General features: G+C 42.4%; 1 protein-coding gene across 2 annotated transcripts in view; it reads right to left on the reverse strand.

Moving 5' to 3' along the window:
• Nucleotides 1-3215: 3215 nt before the first annotated feature.
• The window catches only part of LOC306993956 (guanylate-binding protein 4-like), a 51437-nt gene continuing 39924 nt past the window's right edge, over nt 3216-14728 (reverse strand). Inside the window, exons 7-10 of one of the 2 annotated variants that reach the window (XM_079604174.1) lie at nt 13746-14026; nt 5295-5507; nt 5050-5152; nt 3216-4744 (exon numbers count right to left, since the gene is read on the reverse strand). In XM_079604174.1, coding sequence (XP_079460300.1) covers nt 4299-4744; nt 5050-5152; nt 5295-5507; nt 13746-14026 — 1043 coding nt within the window. In that variant the 3' untranslated portion in view covers nt 3216-4298. The remainder of the gene's footprint in view (nt 4745-5049; nt 5153-5294; nt 5508-13745; nt 14027-14728) is intronic. The other variant, XM_079604175.1, reaches the window with a different exon arrangement.

The raw sequence follows: 14728 nt of genomic DNA on the forward strand, positions 1-14728 counted from the left end.
CACCCTATCAATATATCTTACCAGCAATTTTATAAAAGCCCTCTTTTATGGACATGGTCGATAAATGTCCGGGGGACACTAATAATGAAACTATTAATATACTCCTGCAGAGCGAGGACCACCTAGCGAATGGTTCGACAAACAGTGTTTTCTCCTAGATTCTGTGCATCACCGACCGTGCAAGTATGTACAATTTGCACAAAAAAACGCAATGCAATACCATTTGCGGTACAGTAAGTGCATGGATTCGACATGTCAAATTCTTCATGTGCAGCTCAAGAAGTTCGCAAAGATAAGATATTCCTTCCGCAGAAAATCTGTATCTTTCATACAAGTAACTATCAGGAAAGGCAAGGGGATTTTGTCTGGCTAAAAACTCTTTCTCTACGATGTGCTCGTCTAACGATTTGCGCTGAGATGTCCACAGGATTTGGAAGAAAAGGTTGTCACGACACACACAATGGAGAGACAGCAGATCCAAGTGCAGTTAGATGTATTTCTTTGGGGTAATCCGTAAAGCGTAATCCAGTCCAGGCAAGGGTCAAATACCATGCAAGCAATCCAATAAGAATAACAAAATACAGGAACAGGCAAGAAACCAACCAGGAAGTGTGAGGACATCTAACAAGGACTCGACAACTAACACAGAAACAGCCAGAGTATATATACACACACATCTAACAAGGTGATGGGAAACAGCTGAGTGTAATGAACTGATGCGTGACAGACAGAATGCTGGGAATTGAAGTCAAATGTGAAAGACACCGTGAGAACAAGGACCTCTAGTGACAACCCAGGGAAACACAACCAGACACTGTGACAGTACCCCCTCTCTACGGAGCGGCTACCAGACGCTCCATAACGTAACTACAACACAACAGTTCAAGAGGGAGGTGGAACGGTGGAGGATCGGTGGGAGGGATGGTGGGTCAGGACCATGAAGGGAAACAGGAACAAAGGGTGACGGCTTAACCAACGGCCAGGGCAAAACCGTGAGTCCATCGGGTGGCCAGAGCGGAGAAGACAGTCCATCGGGCGGCCAGGGGAACGCAGGTCGTGCAAGCAGCCAGGGCGGTGAAGACCCCTCGGGAGGCCAGGGCGAAGCAGACAACCCATCGGGCGGCCAGGGCGGAGAACTTCCCACGGGCGGCCACGATGGTGAAGACCCCTCGGGCGGCAACGGTGGTAAAGACCAGGGCGACCACGGCACAGGAACAGCAAAGAATACCGGCTCAGGAACAGCAGACACTGGCTCCGGCTCTGGAACAGCAGACACTGGCTCCGGCTCTGGAACAGCAGACACTGGCTCCGGCTCTGGAACAGCAGACACTGGCTCCGGCTCTGGAACAGCAGACACTGGCTCCGGCTCTGGAACAGCAGACACTGGCTCCGGCTCTGGAACAGCAGACACTGGCTCCGGCTCAGGAACAGCAGACACTGGCTCCGGCTCTGGAACAGCAGACACTGGCTCCGGCTCTGGAACAGCAGACACTGGCTCCGGCTCTGGAACAGCAGACACTGGCTCTGGCTCTGGAACAGCAGACACTGGCTCCGGCTCTGGAACAGCAGACACTGGCTCCGGCTCTGGAACAGCAGACACTGGCTCCGGCTCAGGAACAGCAGACACTTGCTCCGGCTCTGGAACAGCAGACACTGGCTCCGGCTCTGGAACAGCAGACACTGGCTCCGGCTCTGGAACGGCAGACACTGGCTCCGGCTCTGGAACGGCAGACACTGGCTCCGGCTCTGGAACAGCAGACACTGGCTCCGGCTCTGGAACAGCAGACACTGGCTCCGGCTCTGGAACAGCAGACACTGGCTCCGGCTCAGGAACAGCAGACACTGGCTCCGGCTCAGGAACAGCAGACACTGGCTCCGGCTCTGGAACAGCAGACACTGGCTCCGGCTCTGGAACAGCAGACACTGGCTCCGGCTCTGGAACAGCAGACACTGGCTCCGGCTCTGGAACAGCAGACACTGGCTCCGGCTCTGGAACAGCAGACACTGGCTCCGGCTCTGGAACAGCAGACACGGGCTCCGGCTCAGGAACAGCAGACACTGGCTCCGGCTCAGGAACAGCAGACACTGGCTCCGGCTCTGGAACAGCAGACACTGGCTCCGGCTCAGGAACAGCAGACACTGGCTCCGGCTCAGGAACAGCAGACACTGGCTCCGGCTCTGGAACAGCAGACACTGGCTCCGGCTCTGGAACAGCAGACACTGGCTCCGGCTCTGGAACAGCAGACACTGGCTCCGGCTCTGGAACAGCAGACACTGGCTCCGGCTCTGGAACAGCAGACACTGGCTCCGGCTCTGGAACAGCAGACACTGGCTCTGGAACAGCAGACACTGGCTCCGGCTCTGGAACAGCAGACACTGGCTCCGGCTCTGGAACAGCAGACACTGGCTCCGGCTCTGGAACAGCAGACACTGGCTCCGGCTCTGGAACAGCAGACACTGGCTCCGGCTCTGGAACAGCAGACACTGGCTCCGGCTCTGGAACAGCAGACACTGGCTCCGGCTCAGGAACAGCAGACACTGGCTCCGGCTCAGGAACGGCAGACACTGGCTCCGGCTCTGGAACAGCAGACACTGGCTCCGGCTCAGGAACAGCAGACACTTGCTCCGGCTCTGGAACAGCAGACACTGGCTCCGGCTCTGGAACGGCAGACACTGGCTCCGGCTCTGGAACAGCAGACACTGGCTCCGGCTCTGGAACAGCAGACACTGGCTCCGGCTCTGGAACGGCAGACACTGGCTCCGGCTCTGGAACAGCAGACACTGGCTCCGGCTCAGGAACAGCAGACACTGGCTCCGGCTCTGGAACAGCAGACACTGGCTCCGGCTCAGGAACAGCAGACACTGGCTCCGGCTCTGGAACAGCAGACACTGGCTCCGGCTCTGGAACGGCAGACACTGGCTCCGGCTCTGGAACAGCAGACACTGGCTCCGAGAGAGAGAACACATTAACGCATCTACTGCACCTAATATTTATCCAAAGGAATCGATATTGAATCAAGATCAGAATCAAATCACAAGAATTGAATTGAAATTGTGAAATTTTTGTCAAGCAATAATAAAAACAGTAGCATACCAGTCATTGTACCATGTAAACATTGCGTTGTCACTAAACTTAATAAAATTCTGTTTAGTCACCAACTGTTTTGACAATCACAATATATTTATAATTGTGATGCAAGTTTTTTTTTTTTTTTACATCCCCACCAATCCCAATCCACCCATTTTATGTTATGATATTTTATGTTATACATGTATGTTATGTTATATTTTCACTGTTTACAAAAGCAGGGCATGCCATCTTGTCTTTTTGGCTTGTTGTTCCTGATTGCACTTTAACCCCAAGGGGGACTAAGTGTGATTACAATACAAAGCTTTGTTTTAGAAATGTTTACTTTTTTTTTTAGAAATTTCAAATCATTCAACTTCTGTATTGATATTGCACACTTGGTTTTCATTCTCTAAAACCACTTTAAATTAGACAAGTGTTCAGCAAATGGTACAGGAATCGATATGGGAATCGATAAGGAATCGCATCGATAAGCAGACTTGACAATGGCATCGATATCGATAATTTCTTAACGATGCCCATCCCTAGTGGTAGCACATGGGGAGAGGAGGACCTTGACACATGTCCTTTTTATTACCAATAATGCCATAAAAATAACAATATAGTTGCAACGATATGCGTCTGTCCATTCATTTTGTCAAAGTTACCGCCGAATTGACAACACGCTGAGGTCAGACGCACGTCCATTTACAAACCAATCAATGTCAAGATGAGGCAGCCCATAGATGATGACAACAGGACGCAAGTGTGTCACGTAAAGTTATTTAGTGTGAAAGCGGCCTAAGTGAACTGGGTTTCGTTCCTCAAACAAACTATATGCAAAAACACCCCAAGACATTCAGGCTATGAAGTTTTCACTGCTAAATCAAATCTAGCTGAAATCTTATAACTCTGATATTTATCAAAGCCAAACAAATGAATAATATTTTTATGTATTTAATCATTTAGACAGTGGCTGCAATGTTATTGCTATCAGATATGCTTAAATCGGATTCTAAATTCCATAATCAGCCTATGTAATTTACATAAATGGGTGATCAGCTACCAAACATATATTAAATTGACAAAACGTAGACAGAAAAAGCTGTGATATAACTTAAAGTGTGTAGCTATTTCAAAACAACAAAAAGTCATGTCAAATTCAGTGAGATTATAGTAATAACATATTCAGACATCCGTAAAAGCAGTAAACTAAATCTTTCAGCACATTTCACTGTATAGAACAGGAGGATTCAGATCTGGGTCTGGGTCTGTAATGAATTGCTTGCATCTGTTGTATGTGCTGTTGCCTCAGCACTTCCATGTTCTGTTCATTTCTTTGCTGCTGATCTGCTATCATCTGTGCATACGTTCTCGCTGCAATCTCCTCTTGCTCTGCATTCTTTCTCTGCAACTCTGCTCTCTCCCGGGCCATCCTGTCCGCTTTCTCCTGGAAGCTCTTCTCCAGCAGGGCGGCCTGCTCTCTCTGCTTACTCTCCATTGCACGCTTTGTCTCCTGCTGTTGGCGAGACATCTCCTCTTGTTTCCTTAGCATGATCTGTCTCGCCCTCTCTTCGTTATTCTGTTGTTCAGTCTTCATCTTCTCCTCCAGTTGGCGCTGCCTCTCTTCCTGGGCTATCATTTCTTGTTCCAGCAGGACTGCCCTCTCTCTCTCCTCTGGGCAGACAAAAAAGAAGAGGTTGAAGGAAATAAAAGATGGTGAAGAGACAAGATGTTTACATGTTTAACAATGAATACACTGAAAACTGCAGCACTCAAACCGGTGCAGATCTGGAACGAGACTGCCTCACATTCTCTTGGCCATTGACTGGCATCATCCCCCTTCTACTAGATGCATGAATAGCTTATATAGCTTGCTGTTTTTACTTAAAGAGCAGATTTAGAACAGCAACTGTACAACTGGGATGGTCCCATTCATGTTATCCTGTGTGTCTGCTATGTTAAAAACACAAAGCTTTTACCACAAATCATTCTTTCATTTTCAGTTAGTTTATCATCCGCTTGCTGAATGGCTGTGGTGACTGCAACCTTTTCCCGTAGAAACTTCTCCAACACCTCCGCAATCTATGAGGACACAACGAAAGAGAAAACATTCTATCACTTTACATTTAAAATATATACCACAATATTTTTATTGCGTAATTATGGCTTTGCTGCATTTGAACAATAAATAACATTGAAAATAGCATAATGCAACATGAATGACCTTGACTTCTTTGCAGGCAAGTGTATTGTACTGATTCACTATGTCCTCCAGGTCCTGGCAGAAGAGAGTATAACCACCAATGCTGGCATAAAATCCTTGATTGATTCTTTCTGTCATTGGATCAGAGAGGACTGACATAAGACTTTCACATTTTGCCTCAGAAGCCTTCTCATTGTCCCAGAGATATGCATCATATTGATGACTGATGGCTTCCTAAAACAGCACAAGGGGAAAAAATCAGGAAGAATATTTAATGCTCATTGTTTGAGTTCTTTTGCACATTATCTATCTAATCATTTAGCAGATGCTTTTATCCAAACAAACTTACAAGTCATATCTTCCAACCAGTGGTGGAGGCTACCATACAAAGTGTCCTATCCTAACCACTGGGAGCAAGTACGGGTTCTGTGTCTTGCCTAAGGACACGGGACATATAACTATAGGATGCACAAGGGTTTGCACCTAAGTTTTCCAGATAAACCGTTAGGACCTGGTTCCACATTCAAGGCTTAGATTAAGCCAGGTGTAGGCCTTAGTTCAATTAGGTCATTTAAGTAGCTTTTATAAATGTCTCTTAGAAAAACAGATTACTGGTGTGAATCTTGAGACAAAACAATGGCATTGATATAGTTTAGGATATGTCAGTGCAAGTTGCTTCCAGTTTTGACAGTTCAACCATGCATTTTAGTCTGGGACTAGGATTAAGCCTTGATTGTGTAACCGACCATAGATGTTTATACATCTAATAATAACAAATTAAAATAATTAGTCCTGTGATGGACTGGCCATCCATCTGGGTGTTTGCCTGCCTATAGCCCGAGATGCTGGGATAGACTCCAGCATCCCCGCAAACTGATGGATGGATATTTCTATTTTCCCTTTCACTTAGCTTTCTTTGATTTGGTATAAAGAAAGCCTTGAAAGGGATTAACAAGAAGAACTAGACACTGCTTGAAACAACTTTGTCCAGATAAAGATATCTACCTGTCCTACAAAACAACAACATAACAAGGACACACAGGACTTTACATCATAAAAGACACATCAGAATTAAAGGTGTCATCTTTTTTATATATATCTAACTGACATTATTGTTGGGATTTCTACAGAACCTAAATTTGAAAGTGCGTTTGTTTGGTTCCCTCAGGTTTTCATATTTGGCATTTTTACTGTTTTATACATATACTTTTGCTTAAAAATTATAAAAAAAGGCCCTAATTCTTCTAAGTTTAAAAAAATAAAAATGTCACCCTCGATAAAAGTTGGAACAACCATATAACAAACATTTCTGCTTATAAGCAGCACTTCCTAATACTTTCTAGAACTGTTGAGATGATATATGTACTGCGAATAGAAACATTATAATGTACTCGACCACAAACCAGAAAAAACACACAATAAAAGCAAAGTTGCAACAGCTACGGTGACATACACAAGAGTATCAACAAGTAAAGCTGCTAAAATATGCAAACTGTCATGTGATTGTATTTACATTGCAACAATTTACAAGTCAATATACAAAGAGGCTGCTAAATCGAAGGAGGAAATTATTGAAAAATTACAGATGGAATAATGGTCTTTACATTTCAATGGAAAAATGAATATCAGGTGGTGGTACTGAAAAATTGGATGCATTGTGTTTGACAGATGGAAAGGCTGAACATATTGCTGAAGGAATTCGCCTTTGGCTAAGCCACGCCCTAGAATGTAGATTGACCAATCACAGCGCAGCCAAGAACGAGCTCCACAGAGGGTCCGACACTTTTTCACGGCGCTCCATTGACTTTAACACCGGCGTCTCATATTTTTGGTCTAGGCAGGCTATTACCGTCGTAGTTTTATCAAAAATATGGTTAAACGTTGTGCCTGGGGCATTTGTAACACAGATACGCGTTTCCCAGAGAGGTTGGAGGGGGGAATTTCAAGTCAAATCCTGACAAGTGTCGTCTTTGGATTAAACTGTGTGGACGTCCTCAGTCAGCGAAACCCCTCAAGGATCAACAAGCACTTTGTGCTCTAAGATACATTTAGCTTTTAACCGTACTGTGAAGTTATACTAGTTAGACAGTTTTAGGTTATGATTTCGGTTCTCTACCCTAATTGTTGATACGCTAGCACACGCTGCTAATAAATACAACTTTATACTCGCGTAGTCCGTTTGCTTTGTAATAACGATTATAGAAGTGAATAGAGACCAGCTCTGCATGAACAGTGTTGCTCCTTGATACATACATGCCAACCCTCCCGATTTTTCCGGGAGACTCCCGAATTTCAAAGCCCCTCCCGAAAATCTCCCGGACCGACCTTTCTCCCGATTTCCACCTGGACAACAATATTGCTACACCATCCGTCACTGGGCGCCGTTTCAGACCGAACAATAATAAAGGTTACACACCTAGAAGTCAAGCGCGGCAATCAGAACGGAAAAAGAAGCAGTCTATGCGCTGTCAGAGCCGTCTATGGGTTTGCGAGCCTCGGCTGCGCGCGCGCCTCTGCTGTCTGCGCGCGCGCCTCCCCACGAGGCATTTATACTTCGCGCTCGCCGGTGTACTATTCTTTGAAAAGACAGGGTGCGACTCGGTGTAATTATCCTCTAAACCATCAGGAATCAGCGGTGAGAAGAAGTCAGGTACACTCGTGAATGTTTATTAGTGATGGGCAGATCGAGGCTTCGTGAAGCAATGAAACAGTTGAACCAAATGGTCCATATTGTTTCGAGGCTTCGAATCAATCCGACACCCGTCTCCACGGTGACACCTAGTGGTCACTTGCAGGTGTTGATCTGAAACAACCTTGACGAGCCATTAAAATTGTTGTTGTTTTTTTTATTATTGTACTTTTCTAATATGTGAAGCTTGTAACATATAGGCTCATCACAGTGCATAATGTTATTTTGGTCCTGCAAAATGAATATTAATAAAATAAATCAAGCCACAATGTCTCACTTTTTTAGATATTTTTATTCAAAAATATTAATTTCTCTGCTGTGGAAGGACTTAGCCTACTTCTTTTTTTACAGATAATTTCTCCAGCCTTTGAAAAAATCCTCTCACAAGGGACACTTGTTGCTGGAATGCAAAGATATTTTTTAGCCATGACATAGAGGAAACATTAGCCTACTGCTCTCTCTTTCCAGTAAGTTAGTGGATCATGAGATCTGGGCAAATACGCATCGTTGATGTATTTTTTCACTTCCACTGTGGCATCAGCTGTAGCATTGTGTATCATCTGGGTTTGATGGATACGAGTATCAAACAGTTCCCATAAACTGTCCTGTGTTTCTACTGGTGTTGATGTTGATGATGTTGATGGGTCTGATGTTGACATTTCTATCCCTATCTTTAATCTATCTATGTATCTATCTATCTATTAATCTAGCTGTCTATATATATTTATATCTATGTATCTATTAATGTGTCACTATGTCTACTCTGTGTCTCTAGCCTATCAGTCAATGTGTTGTGTAAATTTAAATGTAAGCCTAAATATAACTAAACAAATCGCACTATCTCAATATCAAACTCCTCTCACAAAAACCCACGAGGTCAATATGCGTTGATTTCACTTTTACAGATGTGCGATTGTGTGTTCTGTTCCCGACCGTGTCAATCAAACGCTGATTCGGCGGATCACACCTGATGAAACACTTGTGAAACACTTCGAGGCTTCGTTTGGCCATAGTCACGTGACATGGGTGTTTTGAATCACGCTTCGGATCAGTGTTTCGAAACATCTGCGCTTCGGGATCTCGCAAAGCTTCGGAACGAGTGTTTCGCGTCAGCCATCCCTAATGTTTATTTTAGTACACTTTAGTAGGCTAAACCAAAACCACACTACAAAAGAATCGTGCAAAGCAGTAAAACAGATTATTCCTTGTGACATAAAAAAAAAATGGATATGAGAATGTAATCTACAACTAAATGAACGTTATATTACATAATTTCTATGTTTTTATTTAGTTTTGTCAACCTTTTTATAAAACATGGCCATTTTTTTTATTTCAAGGGCTTATGTCTGCTATTGTAGGCTCATTTAGTTAATGTAAGCAACTAACATTGCTTACACCCCCCCAACTAACATTGCTCAATCCCCACCTTAGCCAAAGGTGAATTGTGATAGTTCTTGATGAATAAAACTGCAATGCAATTAAAAAATGCAATTAATGGTCATTGCCTATACAACCAGCGTTAACACTGGGTAAAAGGAGTGTAGCTGTTGTCAGATTGCAACAAATGTTTTCAAAGAAGGGCGTCATCATGCTACAATTTATCAGTTGTCAGCATCACGTTCTGGACAGGGCTCTCCGTTTGGTGATGGACAAAGTAATTGCTGCTAACACCCGTTCTCCAAACATCGAATATTCATTTGTCTCAATGTGCTTACCATCTGTGGCCCAGTTTACAATGCCTAATGCCTAATACAATGCTAAATCATAAATCAGATGTACCTATGTACAATAACATTACAATGTCCAGCAATCGATTTAAATAGTACATTGTGTTTAATTTGTCGTTTAAAGAGATCTAATAATGTTGGTGCCGAGAATTTTCACGTGAAGATATACATAGATCCGACTCTTCTATGTATGTACTTTAATGGTCCAGTGACAGAACTTTTGGCAAGCGTGTCAGAGGTTATGGGTTCTAATCCGCACTCGTATAGTTATTTTTTTTTCTCATTAAAACCGATTATGTTTATCAGTGGTTGTATATCAAGCAGGGACACGTTTGTGTGCACTTTACTTTGTTATTTTACCGGAACGAATAGAGAGTCTCCGCAACAGATTAAAGTGTGTGTCATAGCTAGAAGACCATTACTGTAGTAATGAACTCGTGAAAAGAGTATCAACCAGCAACTCCGCAACTAGAAAAGGACAACATAAGACGTATACGTGCTATATTTCTGAAGTGAAAAAAGGACGTCTGAACCGTATTCTGCACAAAAGGCTCAGTGTGGCATCAAATATGACACCAAGATTTTTTAATTTGCTTTGAAACTCCAAGGCATCACCAGACAAAGTAGGAATCCCAACATGTAGCAGTTGATGAGTAGAGCTGAAGAGCATAACTTCAGTTTTAGAGCTATTTAAAGACAGAAAGTTATTAAAATCCAAATCTTGATCTCAGTTTGAAAGATGCTCAACATCCACATGTTGACCTGGTCTTGAATGGATATAGATCTGCGTATCATCAGCATAAAAGTTAGTAAGTAGTTGACCAAGTGGGTAAATATACATACTAAAAAGTAAGGGACCCAATACAGACCCCTGAGGGACACCAGTATGAACAGAACCTACGTTGGACATATAGCCACCCTTAACGCTCTGGGGTCGGCGTGATCTGCTCGCTTTTTTTCTTATCAGTGCAAAAGACAATCAAAATACTCTGTTGATTTTGATCTTACATATACGTGTTATAAATCATTAAAAACTGTTAAATGTCTTGTTTTATTTGTGTACACTCATAATAAAAACAAAATGTTGTGTTTTTGTAAAATAAAGAAAATAAACATGATGCGTTCTGCCGTCTCTCTCAATGTGAAGTTCATTCTGAAACACGACAGAAAATAATCTGTAACTCAGCGAATGTTTGTCACACACACTTGAAACGTATGTCCTTACAACGCCTGGAGTCTCTATTTTTAAGTGATGTAAATTATATCAAAGGCAAATATTCTCTGTTTAATTAATCCGTATGAAAGCAACAACATGTACAGTTTCTAACGAGTCCTTATTAACTCTAATGTGAGCACACCCACACGCGCACGAGCATTGACATGCAAATAGTCCACATGAAGGAACGCAAAACTGTGAACGCCCTCATTACCTCAAAACAAAGAACCAGAGACTTCAGTAACTTACTCCTCTGCTTTTCATCGAGTTTGGAAGACTATGTTTGTGCTGTGCTGTTTACCTTGGATTTACCTCAAAAGAATTAGAAGAACGCGATTTGAAGATACGATTTTTAAGGTAAGACATGTTAAACTGGTACCAGACTAAAATGTACTACGTTATGAAATGAGATTGGAGTAAAAACATGAAGCCTAATGTCGTACATGTATGTGTATCTATATATAGACAGAAACATGTTGAAATGTGAACTAGACTAATAAAACACAGATAATAAAACACAGCATGATGAAAGTAGGCTAGTATGAGTGTTTACTCTAACATGGTGAATATTATAATGTTTAGACCCGTGTTTACTGTCAAATACTGTGTTTGTGGATATCTGCTCAAACGTAGATGTATAATATGGTAACAATAATGTTTAATAGTTTGGAACGGATCGCTTCAGTAAATGTTCTCTGAACGCGCAGTGAGTTTGAGGGTTAAAAACAAATTGACTGTGGTCAGTAAAATAGGACCTAACCCAGCCAAGAACTGTCTCTGACAGACCAAATACAGTTTCAAGACGCATGGTCAATAGTATCATAGGCTGAACTAAGATTCAAGAGAATTGGAAGAGACAGGGAGCCGGAGTCGGAAGCTATTAGCAAGTCATTAGTGACTGTAACCAACGCAGTCTCAGTTCTGTGCAATTTACGAAACCCAGATTGATGGGGCTCAAATAAATGATTTTCAAGTGTTTGTGCAATTGGGCCACAACCATTCTCTCCAATATTTTAGCCAGAAATTAAAGATTTGAGATTAGGCGATAATATGAAATAATGTAACATCAGAATTTTGTTTTTTTTTAAATGGGAGTGACAGCAGCAGTTTTAAGTGCTTCTGGAGCCGCAGCAGTTTTTAAAGGACAATTTAAATCGAATGTAAAGAGTTATCTCTAAAAACAGATTCGCTTATAACGCTAGTATATGGGGCATCGAATATATATATGGGGCATCGAATATATATAAAAAGAAATCGCTAGTTAATACCACTAACAAGGCTCAAAATAGCCTCACACTAACACAGTAGCATAATGAGGGTCCCTACATGCAAACCGGAGCATTGAGAACTTTGTAAGTATACAGACAGTTTAATAAGAAGATACTTTATAAAGACAGTACATTACGCGTATACAGGCGGGAGCCATCTTGGAAAACAGTCTCGAACAGTTGAGCCACTAAATTCGTGCTACAAGAGCTGAACTGTGACTTAAACCTATCGACCAGCTCCCTTAGCACAGCGTTCGTGGCTCGACTGAGTAGGAGATCGCTAAAATTAACGTTAAAGAGGTGTGTGAACTCACAAGTATGATATTAGACACTGTAATTTGCTCTGGCCCCCTTCCTGTTCGTCGGTGTGATGAGATACTTAGACAGCTAGCCATTGAGTGACGACAATCTGCTAAGTGGTGTCCGCAAAATAATATAGTAAAATAATATATTTTCAAAGTTTAGGAACTTTTGGGGGTGGGACTTGGGCACTGAACATGCGGATTGGTCAGCCCGGTCTCACCCCAAAACGTCACATACTGACGGGTCTTGACCATTCGGCAACATACGACGAAAAGGGTACCCTTTAACGTCCATATGAGACGCAGACATAAGCGCACCAGCAGCGCCTTCTAGCGGTACCCTACCGCATACCTAAACCCAACCATTCCCGAATCGTCACATATGGACGTTAAAGGGTACCTTTTTCGTCGTATGTTGCCGAATGGTCAAGACCCGTCAGTATGTGACGTTTTGGGGTGAGACTGTGTTAGATTGGTTGACTCCACACAGCATTTTATTTCATTTTATCTATATAATATATTAGTTTCACCTTTTAAGTTGAATTACTGAAATAAATTAACTTTTGCATGATATTCTATTTTTTAGAGTTTCACCTGTATACATGTATATGTATAGTCCGGATATTTGCTGGGAAGGAAATATAGAGACCAGACTTCTTGGAACTTTAATTGAATACCCCTGGTATAGTGCATGCCAGACAAATAATTTGGCGATGTCACTTTATAAAGAAAGACTGTGCACAGGCGCGTAGTCTTATGCATTCAAACGCACACACCAGACTAAACACATAATACGCTTGTGCACGTCATAACCGCTTTCACGGTTCACAATCATGATTCACGTTTTTGACGTTTACATGGAGATGAAATGTTTCAAAAACTTGAACCTATCTCAAAGTTTGCGTTCTCAAGTCACCAAACACAGTTGTTGTGCAAATGAAAGGCCAGGACGTATTAAAATGCATTAAAAACCCATTTAAGGGTTTCTGTTTTAAGTTCAAATGTTGTGCAAGCGGCCCCTAAGTTAATAACTAATGATTTTTTGCAACAGAAGTGAATCAATCAAAAACTTACTTTGACTGTAAAGCCAAAACAGTATCTGACCTTTGATTTTCCTATTCAATGAAAACAGTGCATTAATATAGAACAGTGATTAAACTGACTTGGAACTACCTGTGCATTAAACGGTTTTGTTGCACAACTTCCAGCCAATCAGAATCGAGTATTCAGACAGACCTTGGTATAATTTGGTATGACAACTCCCACCTACCTCTAAAGATGTCAAGTACTTCCCATCATTGTCCCTGAAGGAGCGTTTCGTGAAGGTTTGTGTTGCCATGAGGCGGAAACACTGGTGTTTAGAGGTGATTTCATTCAGTTCCAGGGGAAAGGAGTCCTTCAGCTTCTCCATTCCACTCTGGTAAACCTCAAGCCCCTCTTTCATTGCAGACTCATTCTCAATCATTGCCATGGCGATCACAGCATTCTCCAGACACAGCACAGCCCCACCGGAGAAGGTGTCCACGTACATTTTCACAAGATGACCCAACACTTTAGGGAGGCAGAGGGGACAAACACAAGGAGTTTAAAAAAAATAAAAAATGTATGGATGGTGGCTGCTTACAGAGTAGCAAATGGCAGGTAATTTAGATAACAAATGATAAATGCCTGTTGCTTTCAGAATACAGTTCAAGATTCTATTATTTGTTTTTAAATCTTTAAATGGATTAGCACCGTCTTATTTAGCAGATTTGCTGACTATGCACACCCCAGTCAGAGCACTTAGGTCAAATGACCAGCGACTTCTAGACTGTCCTAGCTCTAGACTGAGAAGCAGAGGAGACAGAGCATTTTCTGTTGCAGGACCTAAGCTATGGAATGCTCTTCCCCTTAATATTAAAGAAGCTAGCTCTATTGATTCATTTAAATTGCTTTTAAAGACTCATCTTTTTGAGAAATCTTTTAATACAATACGAGCTGTGACGTTGTGATGTTTGATTGTAAAAATGTTTACATGTGTTTTAACTATTACTGTTATTATTGGGACATTTTGGCTATGTAACTTCTGTGCTGAACGTCTGTACAGCACTTTGTGGCAGTAATGACTGCTTGGAAATGTGCTTTATAAAAAAATTTGACCTTGACCTTGAACAAAGAGGCTTCGTTTCTGAAGCTGTTTTTGATTTTCAAGCATCCTGTCATGAGGATGTTGGTGAATATCATGTGCAAGAAACCTGCCCACCATAAAACAAA

The sequence above is a fragment of the Phoxinus phoxinus genome (assembly GCF_949152265.1).
Source record: "Phoxinus phoxinus genome assembly, chromosome: 25".
Lineage (NCBI taxonomy): Eukaryota > Metazoa > Chordata > Actinopteri > Cypriniformes > Leuciscidae > Phoxinus > Phoxinus phoxinus.